The sequence below is a fragment of the Rhipicephalus sanguineus genome, unplaced genomic scaffold (assembly GCF_013339695.2).
Source record: "Rhipicephalus sanguineus isolate Rsan-2018 unplaced genomic scaffold, BIME_Rsan_1.4 Seq304, whole genome shotgun sequence".
Taxonomy (NCBI): domain Eukaryota; kingdom Metazoa; phylum Arthropoda; class Arachnida; order Ixodida; family Ixodidae; genus Rhipicephalus; species Rhipicephalus sanguineus.
Window position 1 is genome coordinate 64,535 of NW_023614978.1, and position 23,047 is coordinate 87,581.

At 44.4% G+C, this 23,047-nt stretch overlaps 1 protein-coding gene across 1 annotated transcript in view; it reads right to left on the reverse strand.

Annotated features, from left to right (window-relative positions):
• Window positions 1-3,462: 3,462 nt before the first annotated feature.
• The window catches only part of LOC119376978 (WW domain-binding protein 2-like), a 152,083-nt gene continuing 132,498 nt past the window's right edge, over window positions 3,463-23,047 (reverse strand). The window contains 2 exon segments of the mRNA XM_037646630.2: window positions 3,463-3,862; window positions 5,400-5,530. Of these exon segments, the coding sequence (XP_037502558.1) occupies window positions 3,815-3,862; window positions 5,400-5,530 (179 nt within the window). The 3' untranslated portion in view covers window positions 3,463-3,814.

Genomic DNA, 23,047 nt, shown 5'->3' on the forward strand with positions numbered 1-23,047 from the left:
GAAGAAGGACCCTACATCCGAACACATCACTACTGAGGCGCTCGAGATAGAAGTGATATCCTGTGATGTGCTACCATCCTTTGGCGGGTACAAGAAACAGCAAGATCTTTAGGAATTTCTTTCGCTGATGACAGTAAGAAGGCGGGCAATGGCGGCGAAAATCTCGAAACTTCCATATTAATTGGAGCAGATTATTACTGGACGGTAGTCACTGGTCGCATTCGCGAGATACAGCCGAAAGTAATGGCAGTAGAAACGATGTTGGGATGGATGGTTCAAAGCCCTGTAGATCGTTTTGTTCCACTGAAATCAACGGTTATGGTCCTCAAAGTCAGCGCCAATTCTGACACGATTGTCGATGAACTGCAGAAGTTCTGGGATTTGGAAAGCATGGGAATCACGGAAAAACTCATGACAAAGCCAAGCAATGACCGTGTGATGCAGTACGTCAGAGAAACAATGGAGTTCAAGGCAGGAAGGTGTCAAGTGTGGCTGCCATGAAAGAAAAACCTAACACTGGGTGACAACAAGGCAATTGCAGAGAAGAGGCTTATGCAGGTTACAAAGAAATTATGGAAGGATTGCGATGACCTTTAAGCCTACGACAAAGCTTTCCGAGAATACTTCTAGAAAGAAATAGCAGAAAACGTCGAAGAAGCTGCCGGATCAGACATACAGAACAAATTTGTCTATTATATGCCGCATAAGGCTGTGATCAAGAAAGAAAGAACAACGACAAAGATACAGATCGTATGTGATGCATCGTCAAGTCAGAACCCAGGGGAATCATTGAATGACAACTTGGAAAATGGGCCAAACCTTAACACCGACATCACAACTTTGCTAATGAACTTTCGACAACACAGGATTGCCATGTCATTAGATGTGGAAAAAGCGTTCCTGCAGATAGCGATAAAAGAAAATGACCGAGAGACACTGAGATTTCTGTGGTGGGAAGAAATACCCAGCAAATTTATGCCAAGCCCGGAGATAATAACATGGAGGATGACGAGAGTAACTTTCGGCACTACACCAAGTAGCTTTCTTCTAGCGGCCACAATTCATCGACACTTGGATGACTTCGAAGAAAAATATCAGGCAGTTGTGGCGCAACTCCAGAAAGGAATTTACGTCGACGACGTCTTACTAGGAGCCAACGAATACTCGACAGCTGCTAAACTGTACAAAGAAGCAAGAGACATTTTTCGTGGTGCAGGAATGAATTTAAAGAATTTAAAGATTTAGATAGAAGAATCAGAAAAGAGGAACAAATCAAGGTTTTGGGATTGAAATGGAATTTCATCGACGACGTGCTGAGCTTCCTAGACACTACGTGGCAACAGGACGTGCATTCAAGACAACTTTCAAAACGTCAGGTTTTGCAAGCTACGGCAAGGCTATACGACCCTTTAGGTTTTTTGACAGCATTTTCTGTTAGAGCAAAGATGCTGATGCATAAGATTTGGATAGAAAACCTAAAATGGGACGACCCGTTACCAAGCCAGCACCGATCAGCGTGGAAGGATTGGGCAGAGGAGCTTCAGCATCTGGATAACTTCACTATTAACAGGTGCTACGACTACAAGCAAGCTGAGGTGAAAGCATCAACTGTACACGTTTTTTCAGATGCAAGCCCAATGGCGTACGGAGCACCAGCATACCTTGTAACAGAATACTCAGGTGGAAGCAATGAAGCCAGTTTACTCATGGCAAAAGGTAGAGTCGCTCTAATTAAAAAGATTACACTGGCAAGAATGGAGTTGTTGGCCACCACAGTATCAGTCCGATTGGTCAGTCATATAACTGAGAATTTCATCAGGAAAGCAAGCGTGAAATTCTGGACTGACTCTCAAATCGTGTTTTGCTGGATCAAGTCAAGCAAGACGCAAGATCTGTTTGTTCACAACCAAGCACCAGAAATCAAGAACAAGTGAAAAGGGAGTCAATGGGGTTATGTTAAAAGTGATGAAAATCCTGCAGATTTGATGACAAGGGGCGTGAAGAAGAAACATTTACTGAACAGTGAATTATGGTGGAAAGGCCCCACGTGGATCAGGAACGAAAAACAAAGGCCTGATTATGACATCAAGCTAGAATCGGTCAATGGTGACAATGAACACAACGAAGAGATCGTGGCAAGCCTAAATACCACCATGAGTCAAGAAAAAATAATTTGTGTAAACAGGTTCGCATCGTATAAAAAGGCATTGCGAGTTACAGCGTGGGTGATGCGATACATTGGAAATCTAGGAAGAGAAGCGAAAACAGGTTCGCTAACAGGAGAAGAATTGGACAAGGCAGAGTAGGTACTGTTAAAGCAGGAGCAGAAGACGTTACAAACGAAGTGACATGAATAAACGACAAGATGAAACTTTACAGCATGGACATCTTCGAAGACAATCAAGGCGTCCAAGAGTGGAAGGGAGGCTTCAATGGAGTGATTTAAGCTTTGATGAAAAGCATCCCATTGTTCTGCCAAGAGAAAGTTGATTTTCAGAACTCTTAGTACTACATGCGCATCAAGTTACCATGCACGGTGGTGTTGCATCAACATTGACACATTTAGGGATGAAGTTTTGGATTGTTCGGGGCCGACAGATTGTAAAATACGTTATAAAAAATGCATCACGTGCAGGAAGTTTAATTCCCAACCAATGACGCAAGAAACGGCACCACTTCCAGCTGACAGGATAACAAAGACAAGGCCATTCGACATGGTATAGACTTCACTAGACCGCTTAATGCTCGAGTGGAGAAAAGCAGCAAAATTACGATGTTCTACATTGCGATATTTACGTGTGCAGTAACAAGAGCTGTACAACTAGAGTTGGTCAAGAGGATGTCATCGGAAGTGTTTATACAAGCGTTCCGAAGATACAAGCGTTCCGAAGGGGACATTATTTCTTCTTTTTCGTGAAAGGTGGGCCGTGATCGACCCAGCCCACCTTTCACCAAATGGCGATGCCATGTGATGACGTAACGTGTAACGTCACGTGATGTGACGCCATGGCGACGTCACAATTTTGGTGATCTGTGACGTCGTGCAGACTCGGAATCATTCAAGCACACATACAAGAGGGGCCAAATTAAAGGCACACAGGGCCCTACAAAGAAACCTGCTGAAGACCAACAAGCCCGCATCGCATCCCTTGTCGCTCAAGAAATATATTTTACAGGGAAGCTGTACATGGCATGACTGCCCGTCGTGTGCGGGCAGAAATGTATGTGCCACAAAAATTGAACAAATCCCACTACTTGCCCCTGGTCCATTAAAAATTAAGGAAACACAGGCAAAATGTTTGCATGCAAACTGGGAACTTGCAACGGCCCCAACCATGGAACTATAATGCTGAATAAACTAATGTATCGCAGGATCTTTAGAGTTACTCCTTTAACAGCCCAACTTGGGTCTTCACTGTTAAGACCAGGTGGCAATATGAAGCAAAAGACAAAGAATATGTGTCCAGTCAAACTATCATAAACATCTTTATTACATAAAACCATACAGCCAAGTATAATCTGTAAACATGACCAGAACCACTTCAACAGACTACACGCTACACTGTCAGTCGTGCAACGTATGATGCCAAACACCACAGTGAACTTGGCGAGAACTGGAGTACTATACGCAAGCGTCTTTTGCCCTGCACATTAACAAGAGATAAAGTGTTCTCCGCTCACATGTTTATTTCCCCATTTTTATGGGTGTGAAAGGGAATGTCATCCCTGCACTTGCAGACAGGTTAGAGACTAATCCAGGCAAAGGAGAAAGGGGGGCTACTGTGCACGGGAGGAGGCCCAGCGCTGCCTGTCCTCAGTTGGTCTTCTTGGAACCCTCGGAGTACGGTGGCGGTGGTCCCTCCTGAAATTACAAGAAAAAGATTCACAATAATATGGTTGGTTGCCAGAGAGCCCAGGCGTCAAGTGAAAAATATTGCAGGTAAAATAGGGGTACGCATTATGTTTAGTGAAGAAGAGCTGCTCAAAGACCATGTACTGCTCTTCAATTTTTGATCTTGTGTTTGTGATTGTTGTGTGCTGATGTGTAGTGAGGCCGGTTAATGTATACGTCGTGAGGAGTTCCAAGTATGAACATAACATGTGCTGTGTAATAGCTTCAGTCTAAATGACGCTCTTCGATGCTGCAGAGGCTTCCATTTTAGTATCACCTTAGATTCCGTTGCACAAAACTGTCTGTTATACATGGGTACATTTAACACATACCTTGCCAGCATGGGCTGAACTTTTTCTAATCTTTCTTTGTTAGATGCTGTTGAAAGGTCCCACACACAGCACACGTATTCCAGCACTGATCTTGCGTATACTCTATGTAATAACTCCTGGGTTCACGGCAGAAATGCACGTGTATTTCGTCGTAAAAATCCCAACCTCAGACAAGCTTTACCTACGGTACAATGCACGTGCCAATTCCATGATGAAAAGGGCAAAAGCAAAAGCCTAGGTATTTGTATTCAAATGCCATTTTTACTGGAGAGCAATTTATTCTGTATTCAAATCCACCTGAACTTTCTTTCTCTGGAGAACCTCATGCACACCATTTTCTTAAGATTCAGTTTCATTTCCCATCGCTCACACCATGCGTGTATCGCACACAAGTTGTTTTGGATCAAAGAGCAGTCAGTTTCAGGGGTAACTTTACGGTATAATGTGCAGTATGCCTAACATGAGATATACCTTCTCCACTTGTACTGCAAGTTGCTGTGATGTACAGTGTAACACAGCAACTTTTATTATTTATTTATTTATATTTATCAAATACTGCGGACACGTAGTCCAAGCACGGAGGGCAATAAAATGGTACAACAATGAACACGTTTGGCAAAAGTTGGAAAGAACAAAGGAAATAAAAACAATATTAGAGAAATAGAGTCAATATGTTTGGCAAAACGCTATATAAAACAAATCAATAATAATAAGGATTATGATGTTGATTCGATTATACAATTCCATTTGGTTATAGTACGAGGGAAAAAAAGAATTCTTAAATATGTTCGTTCTCACGAAGTAAGGTGTTGATGCATCTTGTCTATGGTGGCATGTGGGTCTGGTTAATAGGGGTGAGAGATATAGAGATGAGTCTAGTGGTGAATTGTTCGTGTAGAGCAGTTTAAGAAAATCCACTCTTTTTGTGTCTTCTCATCTCGAGTGGTTCAATATGGTTAGCTTTCATAAGTTCTGTGGGTGAACCCAATCTTCCTCAAGTTCAAGCAGGATGAGTTCAATATTCCTGATGTTCAAGCAGGATGAGAAGTTATGTCAGAAACATATGAACCAAAACAGAGCGTGACTGGGCAGGGAGGAAACAACTAGAGATTGCTTGAAGTCGTAACATGCATGACATGTCCAAGCCATGACTGTTGAGCCAAACTCAAGCTCACCGGTGGTGCACTGGCACTGGCCTGGTCAAAGGATGGCGGAGGGGCCGGCACATACATGGAACCTGGGTTGGCTGGGTTGTAGTAGGCCGAGTTGTGCGATGCCTCGGCTGCCTTGGCCATGGCTGCTGCCGCTGCGGAAGGAGGGCAAACCTAGTGTTACCCCCCGAAGAAAAAGGCGTGGGACGAACGCCCTAGAAACCACAGCAGGGCAATAGAGTCGAACCTCAATACTGACGCATGGTTGTGACAGTGAACGAGGCGGCGGTCGGGCTGTTAAAGACAAGACTCTTTATTGGACGAACTTGTACTCAGGAAACGAACAGTCAAAGTGCAAGAAATACACACTGATAGCGGCAACCACAGTCATCGGACATCGGTAATTTGATTGGCAACGAATTTCATCAGCTTTTACAGATGCGTCACAGTGCATTATAGTGCAGTGGTTCTCGAATGGGGCTCCATGGACCCCAGGGGTTGCGTGAAGCCATTTCTGGGGGTCCTCAAAACCCACCCTCGAAAAAAGAGCAAAGAAAAAAAAAACGCATATTTTGGAGGCACAGTATGTCCCGTGACACAGCCCCTTCTAATTTTTAATATGCTTCTCTGCATAACATTTTGTCATTGCAGCGAAGGTGACTTATGTTAGCTGCTCTTCATGAGATGGTTGTAAAGCTTTTTGTTGCAGCTTTCGACGACGTGCTGGTGGGCATACATTTTCTAGGCTTGCATATTTCAAGAGCAAACATAGCCCGACACCGGTTGAATGTGGCTGCAGAGTGCACAACTTATTGACAAGCTGTTGAGATCGAATTGGCACGGCCTTTTAGTTTGACCACTGTTTGCCAGGGAGAAATAAAAGGCACCTATTTCAAGCTGCATTTTGTGCTAAGATCTTTTCCCTCACTGCAAGGAGCTTCCTTCATCAGTTCCATCGGTCCACAAGGGGTCCCCGAAACCTCCATGGCTGAGAACCACTGTTCTAGTGTTATCACTAGAGCTGTGTGAATGGCAATATTCTGGATGCCAAGCAAACTCGAATACTGAAAACTGGAGTGCGAGTAGAATAGAACATTTATCGAATACTTCCAAGCAAAATGCAGAAAAATGTTTCAGAGCATTCCTAAGCATATTCTCATGGCTAGGTTGGTGTTAGGAGGAGTGCTGCAAAGTGGTGTTCCAGGGCAGTGCCTCTATCTTTCTGTGCCTGGGCGAAGGAACGTAGCGCAATGGGAACGACCGTCGGCGTTAGTGCGGCTTTTAGCCGCCGGGCGCCGCCACCGTAGTAGACCCGTCGTCGCTCGCGGAAACGAATGCCGTGGCTGCATTCGAAACTGCTATATGGTTCAGTTTTCGGCTGTAGTTGCGTTGTTTAAAGTATAACGAAAACTTGTTAACGGGAATCATGAAGCACTTGTCGTTCTGGGCAGCCAGCCCATTTCGAAGGCATGTGTCTTTCGCGGCTATTTGATCGAGATGCTCGCGCGTCGTCTGCTAGCCCGATACCAGAGAGTGCATGCCAGTGATGCGCGGAAAACTGTTTTGTCACCGTTATATTCACTTGACTGAGAGTCGGTTATTGACTGTCTGAAAGTCGATTTTCGAAAGCAGTATTTGCCAGGAGCTAATACTGAAAGCTGGGGCGCTTAATGTTCCCCAATGTGTGCTATCATTTACTGGTGTAGCGCACTATATGCAAGCCTGGAGTTAATGCACTAAATAGCACGAAATGTTACTAGACTGCTTCCAGGGATATACGTGATCACCTGTTCCCTGCGTAAAGCTTTTGAGAATTACATTTGTTGCCACCGGGAGGAAGCAACAGCTGGTGCCAGAAAAAGAGGAAGTATGCCAAGTGATTCCACCATTCAGAGCTTAAACCAGTTAACTCGTGGTGGTACGAAAAACAAACAGAAACAGCTGCATATGCCGCGCGCTTCGTGCAACACTGACCAGTGTGTGTGAACAGACGTTACCTAATAATAATAATAATATCTGGGGTTTAACGTCCCAAAACCAAGATATGATTATGAGAGACGCCGTAGTGGAGGGCTCCGGAAATTTCGACCACCTGGGGTTCTTTAACGTGCACCTAAATCTAAGTACACGGGCCTCAAACATTTTCGCCTCCATCGAAAATGCAGCCGCCACGGCCGGGATTTGATCCCGCGACCTTCGGGTCAGCAGTCGAGCGCCATAACCACTAGACCACCGTGGCGGGGCTGAACAGACGTTACCGTTCAAGTATAAAGTAGTGCCGACTCAACTTGAGCCAATGTGATAGGCGTGAAAGATGGCGCAGCCTGTTGTGAGTTGCTTGAGCTCGTCTTAGTATTTGTCGATGGATTGTTGTAGCTTCAGTATCGGGCTCCTCAGGTATCATTCTTTCCTCTTCCATTTAACCTTAGTAAAGTGAAGCTTTGGGCTAGTTGGTTTTGCATTATGAAATGGTAACAGCGCGATATTCTGCACGGGAAAATATTCAGATGAAAGCAAATAGCGCGAAAAAACGTAAGACAAGACGAAGAAGGCTACAGCACAAGCACAAGCGCTTCGTCTTGTCTTACGTTTTTTCGCGGTATTTGCTTTCATCATGAATTACCAACTCACCCAACAATCAATCCTTCTAACATATTCAGCTTTTGTGGACACATAACAGCCAGCGCCCCTGGCGGGTGCGGCGCGGAGCTAGCGCGTTTGCAAAGGAACTATCGAGTTTTTCCCAAAAAATTAAGCACAGAGGTTGAATGTTGAAAAACGCAGACCACAAAGCGCTTCTGGGAACCTAAACGCACGAGAAAACTGCAGCGATCATGTTGCAGTAAGCGTCAATTTTGTTCCCAGAGCAGTTAAAGATTGTACAATGGGAGTCTATGGAAATGACGAAAAATGTGGCCTGTTTTTCGAGACAAAAACACTCACTGTGGTAAAACTAAGCAAGTTATATTATTGGTCAGTACATCACATGTAGTTCTGACACTCAGCTTTCGATTGAAGCCATTCTCAACTTTTCGCAATTGGCATAACATTGTTCTCTAACGCGTTTTTTTTGAAATGCGGTCCTTCAAATGCTTGTGGTATATTGATAAACCCTTCCTTATCACCAGCGACAAGGCGTCATCCGTGGCAGAGTGAGTTAATCGCTCACGTTCGAAGCGCAACATTACCGCATCGTCATCGGTTTGATTCCTGGCGTCGGAGCTCTAGTTTTTTTTTTTTTTGAGCCCGTGACTTAGTTCCACAGCTTCCCACAAGATATCGCTGTAGAAACAAAAGAAACAGTAGCGGAAGTACCAGTGCGCAAAGGCAACTTGCAAAGAGCGGTTGTCGACGTAAACAAAGAGATATGGCGAATTAGACGAGAGAAGGGTTTCGAGGTAGTGGATATAAACAGGGAGGTGCACAAGTGGGGCGGTGTCCAAAGAGACAGAATTCACTTCCATAAGAGGCTTGGTCATGAGGTGGGCTGGCGACTGGCAGGACGCGCAGTAGCTTTTTTTGGGGGGCATGCGGGCCCTTCGAAGTCCGGGGTAGCTAGTAACAGGGAAAACAACCAGGACTTTTTGAGAGGTAGTATTGCGAAAAACCAGAAAAAAGGTAAAGGAAAAAGGGAGAGGGGGGCGTGTTGCAATTAGTTACATAAACATGCAGGGTGGCAGAAAAAAGGCAAAATGGTTAGAGATTGAGGAGCAGTTAAACAAATAACAGATAGGCGTTTATGCAGTTACAGCAACACACCTTAGATACTTGGAAGAGCCACCACATATTGAAAATTATGTTTGGGAAGGGTGCAACAGGATCATATCAGAAAGGAAAGGTGGGGGTGTAGGATTGCTAATTCACCGTGGCGTTAATTGGGTAAGAGTGAAACAGACGTGTTCAGAGCACCTCTGGGTTTTGAGCACAGTAGGTGGAAAGGAAACGTGGCTAGGGGTGACCTACTTGTGGACGGGAAATAACTGCAGAGAAAAGGATCGGGAGATAGTGGATTGCATGAGTGCGGATATTCAGGAATTTGGTAATGGGGCCAAAATCATCCTTCTAGGGGACATGAATGCCCACATACATGACCTTGACGGATATTCAGACACAAATGGGAAGTTATTACTAGATCTCTGCGAGCAACATAGTCTGGAGGTAGTTAACACGGGGCCTAAATGTGATGGCCAGATCACATGGGAAGTCGGAAACAAGCAATGAAGTACCGATTATTGTCTCATGACTGAAGGAATTTACCACAAACTGAGAGAAATGAGAATAGACGAGGAAGGGATTAAAAGCTTGGGTAGTGATCATAAATAAATAACATTACAAATGGGATATAAAACTGGAAATAAGAGCATGGAATCAAGGTCTGGCACCTCGTATTTAAATGACAAACAATTAATAAATATAGCCACAACACTCGAGGAAGAAGTGGGCAAAATACCAGGCAAGGACTGGGAGCATAGTGAGCTGTTACACCGAATGACGAAAGAGATAGGGAGAGAGAAGAAAACTACTCGCTGGAAAGGAAAGAGGTAGCCAAAAAGTTCGGGGAACAAGAAAATCCGGGAAGCGATCAGGAAGCGGCGTGGAGCATCACGGGAGCATAGAAGGGCAGGGCAAAAAAGGAGAAGCGGCCACAGGACGAAGTCAACAAAACATGGGAAATATATTTAGAGAAAAAATCCATTGTACAGAAAATGGTCGAGGCAAAAATTAAAGGTGAAAGTGAATGCTGGGTGACAGAGATTCACGAAAAAAAGGAGGCCGCAACTAGGATATTTTGGAGACACATAAAGCCACTAGGTAGGAAGTCTGTCACAATGCAACAACATATTGTAGATGAAGGAGGAAATCAATTGGAAGGGTACGAAGCGCTAGGTTACATCCGAAAAGTAACAGCCAATTTGTTTGAAAAGAGCGTCCCAGGGGATTCCCCGGTGAGTAAAAGTGTGGCGGATGAGAGCAACCCAGGAAAAGCTAGTACTGGAGAATCTCAACTGTAAAAAGGCCGAAGGAAAATTTCCAAAGCGCACTGCCGCGGGTTTAGATGGGATTCCCGTTAGCCTCATTAGCGAACTAGGGCATAACACTAAGAAGCACTGCTGAAAGCCGTAGAAAAAGGTTTACAGGACAGGCAAATACCGGACAGTTGGCGAAAAAGTAGAATGAACTTAATCTATAAGGCAAGGGAGGAAAAGGACAAGATTCGCTCGTATAGACCACTAACCATTACATCGGTGCTATACAGGTTGGCGATGCAAGCAGTAAAATGAAAGTAGAAATGTAGGCGAACATAACGATATTTTGGGAGAACTCCAGAATGAATTTCGAGGTCGACAGGCGGTTAGACGATCACCTGTTTGTTCTCACTCAGTGTATAGAAATATCTAAAATAGAAAATAGACCCTTGTACGTGGCTTTTCTAGACATCACTGGTGCGTACGACAACGTTAATCAGGAAATTTGTGGGATATAGTGAAAGAAATGGGCACAGGCGACGACTGTATACAGCTTTTGAGGGAGATATACCGAGAAAATACAGTTTGCATAGAATGGGAAGGAGTTTGTAGCAAAGAGAACGTTGATATTAGCAAAGGGCTGAGACAGGGATGTCCTTTGTCCCCGCTGTTATTCATGCTGTACATGGTGAGTATGGAAAAAGCGCTAGTAGGTAGCAACATTGGTTTTAATCTGTCACACAAACAGGGTGGCATGATGATTGAGCAGAAGCTTCCATGATTATTTTATGCTGACGATATCGTCTCATTTGCTGACAGTCGAAATGATATACAGCAGCTGGCAGATATATGCAGAAGGGAAGGTGAAGCTCTAGGACTAGGATTTAGTGTAACAAAATGTGGATTGATGGTATTCAATGATCCTTGTGATCAGGCGGAGTCAATACAGGGCCAACAAATACCGAGGGTGAGGGAATACAAGTACCCCGGAGTATGAATAAATGAGGATGACATGTACATGAAGGTACAGGAAAAAGCCTCGGCAGCAAAAAGAAAGAGGAATGCTGCAATTGTGAAGCACAGAGCATTGTGGGGATACAATAGGTATGAGGTGCTTGGAGGTCTGTGGAAAGGTGTAATAGTTCCAGGGCTTACTTTTGGGAACTCAGTGGTGTGCATGAGGGCAGAGGTGCAATCGGGAATGGATGTAAATCAAATGACTGTGGGACGCCTCGCGTTGGGTGCTCACGGGGAAGGTGACAAATGAGGCTGTAAAGAGCAATATGGTATGGGCAGGTTTTGAGGCGAGGGAAGGAGGTTCACTAGTAAATATACGGCTGGTAGTGTAAACAATATGTCAACAAAGAACGTTAAGCGAAAGTCAGAGAGGATTTACTGGATGGCAGCTATGGAGAAAAAACCGGCTTTGAGTAATTACCGAAAGGGCAAAGATGAAATAAGGAGGGAGGCATTTTACAATAATTCAAGGGGAAGCGCTTTACTGTTTGAAGCCAGATCGGGTTGCCTTAGAACGCACAGTTATAAAGCGAGATTCAGTAAAGAAGAAGAACAACGCACATGCTGCGGGGAAGATAAGGAAACGGCTGAGCACTTTCTGATTGAATGTGGAGGTATCCACCCAGGTGTACGTTTGGGCACGAGCCTGCATGAAGCCTTGGGTTTTAGGGACAACAATGGAAAGATGAACACACCCGCAATTGAAATAAGTAAGAGACGGCTAACAGCGCAAAACAGGACACGGGACAAGGAAGAAACACACGTCTGTGTTTCTTCCTGGTCCCTTGTCCTGTTTTGCGCTGTTAGTCGCATATTCAAATCAAATCAAATCAAAAAAATCTTTATTTGTCGCAAAAGAATATACACGCATGGGGGTTAGTATATACAGAAGGAGGTCCCATAGCACAAGGCTGAAAGGGGACCTCCTGTCAGAAAATTACATGTTGATAAGTACAACAAAATGGCAACTAAAAAGCGTTGAGTAATTATTGATAGTAATAAAGACAACGCAAACATGCAATAAAAAATGCCAGTCAAAATGGTAACAAAATAACGTCTAGTAATTATACAAAGCTATGAAAAGAACGAAACATACAATAAAAATGGCAGTAAATCGGGAACATAATGACGTTAATGAATGATATATAGCTGTTGAAATAACTCCAATGTGCATGAGTAATAAATGTGAAAAAATAATGAACACAGTAATGGCTCTAAATGTAAGAGAACGCCGATATAGAAATACAGATGAGTTATGATTGCGAGATAATATGTTTAAGTTCTTTTTTAAAAGCTGGTAATGACAATTGTTTAGTGCTTAGTGGTATTGAGTTCCAAAACTGAATGGCTGCAAATATGGTAGTATGTTTGCCGTAGTTAGTGCGTGCATGTGGGAGTAAAAAGTTGTTGTTTGAGGCAAACCTAGTAGGATTAGAGTTTGACAATTGAAATTTCTCCAAAACATTGGCTGTTATGGTACCGTTAAGACATTTAAATACAAGAATCCCCAATTTATATTTGAATAAATTACACACTGTTAGTACACTATGTTGTTGGAAAAGTGGGGACGCGCAGGTGATTGGTGAACTGAATGTTAGGATGCGAATGGCTTGATTTTGGAGACGTTGAAGTGGAAGGATATGAGATGGATAGGTATTCGCCCATGACGTGATACAGTACGTGATATGACTGTGGATGAAGGCGTAGTACAGTTTAAGCAAAGTCTGCAAGGAGAAGAATGGTCGTGCTTTAATTAATGTTCTGATACCATGAGCAATCCTCTGCCTTATAAGTGAAATGTGATGATGGTACTTGAGATGAGCATCTAGAACTACTCCCAAGAATGTGCACTTAGTAGCACTAAGAAGGCTGTGGCCGTTGATAGTAATAGCGGGTGTAGGTGAAAGAGCATTATGACTGGAATGGAAGACAATGAACTGTGTTTTATTGGTATTAATTGTTAAACCATTAGCTGTGCACCAATTCTGAATGTTATAGAAGTCAGAGGACAATTTATTAGTTAGCGCATCGATGGACTTGTCTTTAGTTACTATAGTTGTATCATCTGCGTACAAGAAAGGTTGACTGTGTGTTAAAATTGAGGTTAAGTCATTAATATAGATTAAGAATAAAAGCGGACCCAGTATGGAACCTTGCGGGACACCTTTGTCAATAGATTTAAAAGTGGAGAGGATGTTAGAGACACAAACAGCTTGCTGTCTATTGGATAAGTAGCTATTAATCAGCTCTTGCGCACTACCTACGACACCTATTGAGTTAAGTTTAGCTAATAGTATATTATGAACTATAGAATCAAATGCCTTAGAGAGGTCAATCAAGAGAGCTCCGGCAAAACAACCAGAGTCAAGAGTGTGTTTAATATAATCGGTAAAGGAGAGTAGTGCGAAATCTGTTGAATAGCCTGCACGAAAACCAAATTGTTGAGTGGATAAAATACGAAACTTAGTTAGATATTTAGATAATCGTTTTTCAATACACTTCTCTATGATTTTGCTGTACGACGAAAGAATGGCAATAGGTCGGTAGTTAACAATAGACGTTCTATCGCCTTTTTTAAAGACTGGAATTATCTTGGCCTTTTTAAGCTGCGATGGGAAGATGCCAGTTTTAAACATAAGGTTAATGACATAGGCTAACGGGGTCGAGATCACGTGAGAAATGCATTTCAGGTGAATAGGCTGAACGTTATCGAGACCAGCACTTGTTATTTTCATGTGATTAATTATTTCCACCACCTCATCTGGGCCTGTTGGAAAGAGGTAAAATGACTGGAGACATTCCCTAATTGTTGGCGGGTAATCTTGAGGCAAGAGGGGAGTGTTAGCACAGAAGTACTTGTTGAGGGCGTTCGCAATGTCGTCTGCATTTCTAAGAACGCCCTCTGTTGACTGTAATTCAGTTATAGCTGGCTCGCTTAATGATCTGTTTAGAAATGAATTAATTGTTTTCCATTGATCTTTGCTGTTATTACCAGCATTATGTATCCTGTTCGTATAATAATTTCTTTTAGCTTCTTCAAGGACTTTGTTAAGTATGTTGCAGTACTTTTTATATCGCAATCGCAGGGCAGTATTGAAAGGCCGTTTCTTTAACTTTTTATATAAATTGTCTTTCTTTCGCAAGCTCTTCATTAAGCCAGCTGTTAGCCATGGGTTGTGAGGGGCCGGAAAATTCTTTCGACATTTGACAAAGCTGGTCGAATCGTCTATGCACTTTTTGATGGCAGATGAAAAAGAATTAAAAGCAGCTTCAGGGTCACTAAGTAGTTTTAAAAAAGACCATTCTATGGCTTCCACACGCTTGACGAAATTCGTTTTATCAAATATATTTTTTTGAAAAGAGCTTAGCTGATTAGGTATGGCACATTCAAATCGGCAAAATACAGGGTAGTGGTCAGTTAAGCTGGCTTCGAGGACGCCACAGTCGTTTGATGGAATGAAATTTGATAAAATGTGATCTATTAAAGAACTGGACGCACCAAGTACACATCTAGTAGGAACCGAGATTAGAGATTCATAGCCAAATCCTAGAAAGCACGCAGTGTAATCAGAGTACGCTGAGCTGCTGATATCAAGAAGATTGATGTTTATGTCACCTAGAATGACGACATTCTTATTTTCAAGTGACAACTTATTGAAAATGGAAGAAAGTGATGAACAGAAATCGGGAACAGAGGATGACGGTGAACGATATATGCAGCCTATGATTGTCTTATTACCGCTCGATGGCAAAGATGGGTTAGCAATTTCAATCCATACGGACTCGGTATTCTCAACGGAAAGGCTGAGATCATATCTTCTTTGATATGGAATAGATGCAGATACGAATATAGCTGCACCGCCAAAGCTACCAGACACTCGATGACAATACTCGGGAACGTATGATGGGAAACAGAACATATTTTTGTCGTGAGGCGATAGCCAGGTTTCAGTGACGCAAATGAACGAAAAGTTCAAGCGATATGACGACAAAAATGCATGTATGCTATCGAAATTTTTTTTAAGACTACGTGCATTAAAGTGAACAACAGGCAAAAATCGATCGCAGCAAAACTGCTGAAGTTGATCCGCGGTGAAATACATTGTGAAGAACCGGTAAAATAGAAATAAAAACGAAAAAAAAAACAAACAGATAAGATATGCGCTGAACTGATCGCGGTAAATAAGCTATAAAAAAGGTTCAGCCGGTCTGCTGGAAAACAGACAGGTCTTCTTCTGAAGAAATACGGAAAACACGGCTTTCGTTCGACTTTCTGGCCTTAATTTGGCAATTGTCAGTCCAGGGACAATTAAGGGGCAAGATCAGCAACGTTACAGCGGAAGACTGGAAGAACAATATTAGGCACGTAATGAACCCTGAAGCAAAGTTCAGACTTGACACGTCAGAAAATGATTACATTCAGCCCATTGTTATCCGAATGGGTGAAGGATAAACTGGAGAGAGCGACTTTAGCTTCGAGCTATCTGGCATTGAGCCACCCCAAGAGGACTAACGGCTTTTTATGAATGAGAACATACCCAGGTTTCAGGGACACTGGATGATCAGCGCTTCTAGCGGCCACTGCTGGAAGCTCTCACGTTTTCTTTGGGACAAGGTCATTTTTCAGCGATAAAAATCGTAGAGGCGCAACTTCCAAACCTTCTATGAAAGGCACGTTCTAGGAGCTGTACCGCACTTCACAAATCCAGCATTGTTAACATTGGGGCTTCACATTCTGTTCCCACGATTGCTAAAATTTAAACAATGGGCACGTGTGGAAGCTACCGAAATTACGCTTTGTTTTTCCGGACAAAAACGAGCCGTCTGCAAAAACTAGACGGAAACCAGCAAATCTGTCGGAGATGTGAGTAGTACAAGACGAAGCTTTCATTTGAGGCCACAATCATGGTTTTGCGTGAAGGAAAACGCGTTCCAAATTGAAGTTTTCTACAACACAGTCGTGTGTTTGACCATAGTACCTTTATAATACCTATCGTATCACGTGCCAGGCGCCGTGCGCTGTGGCTGAATGGGTTGATCGTACATGCTGGCTGTTCGAGCGTAATCATTGGGTGCGGGTTCAAATCCCAATGCGGTTTTTTCTTCTTTTTCTTTGTCTCTCTCAGAATTGCTGATGTTTGCCGCAGTGGTACACCGGTTACAGTGCTCGCCTGTTGACCCAAAGGGCACAGGTTTGATGGTAGCTCCAGCATTTACGAACGAGCGAAGATGCTAGAGGCTTGTGTACTTGGATTTAGATGCACGGTAACGAACTCTAAGTGGTCAAAATTTCCGCAGTCCTCCTCTACGGTGCGCCTCCTCATGAACATATTGTGGTTTTGGGACGTAGGGCTCCAGCAATTGTTATTACTAGTGCAACACTACTGACGAGTTAGTTGCTTGTTTTCTCGCTGGAGCATTGCACCCAGAACCTTTTCTGCAGTTTCGGTTTTGCTTCTGGAAATGGAGCAAGTCAACTTCTCACATTTTATTATTACTACGCAACCCATTACTTAATGAAGGAATAAAAGGAACCACTGGGCCCGATTTTAGTTCACCTCCACCATAAGAAGGCAATACACAATGAAACCAAGGCAAGGATGAGGGCAGCCATTGATAATATAATGAAGCGTTTTAAATAAGTACTCCACTATTAGGACAGACCGCAGAAACGTAAGCAGCAATAGTAAAACCAATGCAAAGCTTGTATCGTCGAATTGTCGCTTTTTTTCTACGGGAGCAGCGTTCTCTGCTTCTGCAAGTAGTCCCGCTCTATTACATTACATTTACTTCCCCTCCGAAAAAGAGCCATCCCTGGCTAATTACGGGCAGACCACTGCACAGTGACAGTGAGGCTTTAGCAGGTCTATATGCACAATCTCATGCCTCGACCATGCCTCGACATTGCTTTATTACAATAAGTCTCAAGCGGCTTGACGGCGTAGGTCAAGTATGAGGCTTGCAGACCACACGGTACGGGCCGCGGTACTTCGGAAGAAAATTCATAGACCGACTGGGGCCACCTGGGGAAAATCGTAAGGTTTGTGTGTGTATATACATGCACACACATAAACGTATGCAAGAACATACATAAGGTATGAATAAATACCCCCTTCGCTGACTGGCGCGGGCTGGCAGCGGGAACCGGTGTGCGCGGAACAGACGGTGAAACTGTAGGCAAGCAGATGCAGAAGCGCAACAATGCGTGGCTGCGTGCCGTTGCCATAGTAAACGACGAAGAGATTACCACCGGCTGCTTTGCTGCTAGCTTGCGTTTCCTTTCTTGAATTCTCAGCGCTCGTCACCTTCCTATCAAGAATGCTGTCTCACGCTGATCACGTGCATGCCATTTGTGACCTGGAACTGCCAGGCGCATGGCGATAATGCAATCGAGAGGCATGCAAGATATCAGGACTATTTTTGTGAGGCAAAACAACATCCATTCAACACGTTCTTCAGTGTACGATGCTTTCCTGATCAGCATAGGTAATTTCACCGGGAATATTAGCCGATGACACACTGCCTTTGTTGCCGCAACGCCACTTCACGCTGTTGAAAGAGTAAATCCTGAGAGGGAAGTTCAGGCATGGACACATGCATGTTGTCTTTACTGCCGACTTACCCGGAACATGTACCCACGTCAGCAGCAATGTACAACAGAGTGAATAAAAACAGCGAGAAAGAAGACTTGAAAACTAACAAGGTCTTTTCGCATTGAAGTTCTGCTTACAGATTCAATGAGTCAAATATTCGATGCTCACTAAATTGCCCTCTAGACTGTGTTGTGAGCCAAACCCAATAATGGTTCATCAAACTATATGAACAGATCAAGCTCACCTTGATTGTTCGCCTCAGGTTTATGACTAACGTGTCACTGATGCACTATATATATATATACACATACAGCAAAGCCTCGGTGATACGAATCTCGCGAGGTTACCAAAAATATTCGTATCATCCGAAATTCGTATCACCAGAAAACATGGAAAATTAATAAGAAAGTTGGCATACGTTTTGATATAGTGTTTCGTAGGGCCGTAGCGACATCATGAACAGCTCTGAATGATTGCCAGTAAAGTTTTTAGACGTCAACGACTCAACGCTCATACTTGTAATAGTAAATATACGGCGCATGCACGCGTGTGTAATTAATGAACCAGATGTGTTGTGCCCTGTGACCGCTAGTAGCCCCTTCCTAATCTTACTACGCCTTTTTGCATGACATCTAAGTCCTGCGGCGAAAGTTACTTAAGAAGCGCTTTGCACGCGATAGATAGAGGCCAAGCTCTTTTGCCAAGACCGTCCGCTTCGTCTCTTGGGGTCTTCGTGCACGTTTCATGGGACTTCATGATGGACCCGCAGCCCAAGTTTCAGTCTTGTTTCATAGAACGTCTGATTGCGGGGACATGGCTTGCATCGACGTGGCAGGCACGTGTTAACACAGTACAAAGACACTGCTGCATCGAGTACAGGAGCACACGTCAACGCGTCGAAAAAATTGGCCGCGTATCTGCGTGCTTCGCTGCAAATGTTGTCTAAAGACGATAGAAGAGGCGCTGCGTGAGATATGGACGCCATCTGGCAATACGACGGGAAACATGAGTGCTGTGTTGCGGGCTGGTAGTCCCGGCGCAGCAGCAGGCGAAGACCGGCGGTGACCAACGCAACCGGCGGGGACGCCAGCCAGCCCGAACACGCGGTTTAGCGCGAAGCGCTGAAGCACAAGAAACGTCCGCACTCAACGAGTACTCTCCACACACTCTTTTAAATGCACATGCATTTCTTAGTCGGGGCATGTCAGGCGTCTGTCGGTGTCCGCGCGCCGGCAGGTGTTATCTCTCCCGCTCTCACTCCCTCTCCCATAGCAACAGCTGCGGGCGCGCGCGCTTATCCTCGCCCTAGCAACCGGAGCAGGTGGTGCGGGCGGAGTAGCGGAGAGTGAGTGGAGAGGAGGAGCGCGCTCTGGCGTGTGAGGGCGCTCGCATCGCGGGAGCTCGGCGGAGCTCCCACGTGTGTGGAGAGACTGTAGGAGAGGGTGGGTGCAGTGCTTCACCGCTCCTTCTCTCACCGTTCGCTCTCTCTCCTCCCTGCGCCCCACTCTCCCGTCCGCTCGCTCGCTCGCACGTATATAGACCGTTTTCACGGAGAAGAGGAGCGTAGCCTCGAACTGGTGTATTTTCACCGCTTTCTCTCTCTCCACCTCGGCCGACCGCTGCCGCTGGTGTGTGCGGATTCCCGAGTTTTGCACTGCGTGGTGCGTGAGAGGTCAGCGTGTTTCCATTTTTGGACGCGCTGAAGCAATTGTGCTGCTGCAAATCGAAATGTCGGACAAGAGCAGGTCGACAAGCTACCACTGCGCTGTGTTTGGCTGCGGCAACAGCTACGGAAGCCTGAAAGACTGGGAGCCAAGGCACGCGAAGTGCACAATGTTTTTAAATGACTTCGCTTCTCTCAGGTCGCACGCCTTCTTCTCCGACAAATAGTATATTATTATATGTGGTGTCTGCACTTATGGCCATTTTCTCCAAGTCACCACACCAGCTTGTGATTGTGCTTGGGTGCTGGTACACTTTATCATCTGCACCAAAGAGAACCAATGTCAAGGCTGACGATTAATACACAAAATGTTTGGCCAAGAGTTGTTCTCATGAACCTCTCTGATTTCTATGCTACAGCACATGATTTACAATGCCTGCGGCTAGAAAACGTTCCATCCTAGTGCGTGCAATTTCGAGATTATTGAATGAGCACTTTTCAATCTACATGACAGAAAGGCCCGCATGACATGTGTTCTTTGGCGTAGGTACGCGTTTCTAATGTTTCATCGAGAGCACGTTCTTTCTCGACTTGTCAATTTTGTGACGATAACTGGGGTAGCATTACGACAACCGCACTTTCTTTTTTTGCGCGGCAGCCTGGGTGTCGTGAATAATCGGCCCACGTTCGTTAAAGCCAGGTCGTTACCTGGACACGTGCGCTCGTCGTAATGCTTCTGAAATACTCGTCAGAAAACAAATTGACAATAATGTTACCAAAAACGAGCGCCCTTTCGGCGTACCGCTAGTGGTGGCGGCTCGCGCCGAAGCGAACTTACGCCATGCTACGATTCCAGATGTGCAACAGGCTTATTTTTATTTTATCATCGGTGTTGTTTCTACGCCGAATTTTGAGCTCACACGTCGTACTTCTGTTCCCTATCCTGTGCAAGGATCAGAGGCCACAAGGTACGACGGCGACACGAATAAACACAGGCATCGGTGTTTGTGCTCCTGTCGTTCCGTGAACATTGTATTGCGACGTGCCAAGTGGAACCAAAATGGTCTGTTAGGGATTAGAGTTACGTTGCACTTGAATAATCACGGCACGGAAACCCGGCAGCTATCTTAAACACTAATGCGCGCACCTAGCGCGCAGCCGGACAATGGCCTACGTGCTCGCTCGTCTCCATTTACGTTTCTCTGATTATACTTCGACAGTTGTCCTAAATGTTAACGCTCTTTTATAGTGATTATTCCAAGAACCTCACCCGGCCAGCTATAACAAAGCATACAAAGCAATTACCAATTTACACATGCTGCTTAAGAACTGCATTGGCATTATTCTCATCGTCGGCGCTGCTGCGGGAACGTCTCGTGGGCCGCCGTTGCTTGCTGTTTCCGCCATTTTGAAGCTGAAAGCTTAGCGATTATTTATCAGCGCCTTTACACTCGAAAAACGTTGCCCTGTTTTGCCCGTGTACCGCGAAGAACAGCAATACCTTGTGAACCGAGCGCATATGCTGCATACACCGCCGCGGAACCCCACACACCGGAAGGACGGCGAAACGTCGCAGTAGTGATGCAGGACTATCGATGGTACTATCGATACTATTGATAGCCGAGTCACTATCGAACTATCGATGGTAAAAAATATTATCGATAGTGCTATCGATAGTAAGTACTATCGATAGTTTAAAATCAACAGCGCGAACTCATTGCAGAATAAATTTGGCTCCCCGCGCGCGTGGTACAGTGGAGCCGAAGGAGCAAGTTGAAGGGCAAGAAAGTTGACATGCTTGCGTTCATCACCAGAGTACTTCGATGACACATGGTCATAAAGTCAAACTATTAAGCTGTAGCGGAAAGGAAGCCGTTACATCGGGTGGAACTGCGCGGCTTCAATTTTATATTGTATTTGATGAATGCAAAATAAAAAATTATCAAGAACTAAGTTTGTTAATTGTAAGATGTAGCTAGTTGCTTATAAATATTAATTTATTGATGGACATATGCCACCATTTTCACTGCGCAAATAATTTCTCTCGATAAAAATTTCCTCATAAATGAAGCGAAGCTGATAGTAGGCTATCGCAAATATTTTGGCAATTTGGCCAGCCAGCAACAGCATCGTTATTCGCACCACTATGGATAGTTTGTCACGTGGTTGTGACGGTGAAGAATACTGCAGCAAGACTGGGAAATACGAAGCTCTTTTTTTGGTCGAACTTGTGCCCAGAAAATCAAAAGTCAGAATACAAGCGATACACGCTGCGCACTGATTGCAGCGAGAACAGTCGCCGGCCGTCGAGTAATCTGACAATCGGTGGAACGCTTCGTCTTTTATACATCAGTCATCAAACCTTCCAGTGTTATCTCTATTGCTCGCGTAAGCTCTCGAATAAACTTGAATATTCGCGTCCGGCGTGTAACCTTAAAATGTCAAAGAATCGCGAAACTTCTGAAACATTGCGGCGCGGCCTGCGTCAAACGCAGCTAACAGTCTGTGGGTGAAACCCGAATACATCAAAACAAAGCAATAAAGTAGCTGACTGGGCTAGTTGGTTGTGGATTCGATCCCGCGACCTCCGAATTAGCATTCGAACGCCATATCCACTAGACCACCTCGGCGAGTATCTCCCTGGTTGTGCATGAGCAGGCGGAAGAGATTTTGTGTTCACCGATTCCTGCCTCTTCGTCGTTTTACTGCTGCGGTTCGAGAACCCAAAATAGAGCGCACAGCTAGTGCGATAGCAGACTGATATCCCACAATTCCTGGCCGTGACGCAGGTGCAAGACATGTATGAAGTATATGGAACGATATTTATCTAAACGTTCTGTATAATCGCAGCACTGCAGCCCAACCCTGTTTCGACACAGGAAATATCGGTCCGCGCCAGCAGTTTCGTGTTCTGTTTAGTCGAGACTTTCTGTTTCCCGAGGCCATTTGAAACTGGGGCTAGTTGGTTGTGCATACTTAAGGTTAACAGCGCGAAAATAACACACGGCAGACAGGAAAAAGACGAGACAAGCGCTGACTTCCAACTGAATTTTTATTGAGAAGAATGCTCTTATATATACCCGGGTGAACAGAAAACAATCGGTAACAGAAGGTGAAAACACAAGCAAAGATAAGCAAAGCGAGTCGGCGTAGCAGGCTCAGTGATAGTCGATGTATAGACGGTTTCAAGATTGCGATAGCAGGAGCACGTGGTGTACCCCAGGGAACTTCCGGTTACCTCATTTATTATTCTGCAACACCGAAGCGTAAAGCGTTCTTTTAAGATTTGTCAGAGTAAGGGAATACTCTTTTTCCAGTTTCACATAAAAGAAAGGCGCTTATAGTTAAATACTAACTCTTTTAGTGTTGTGTGTAGCTTAGAAGAATATTTAATTCAAATATTTTGCTAGACACAGGGAGAAAAGTGTTGAA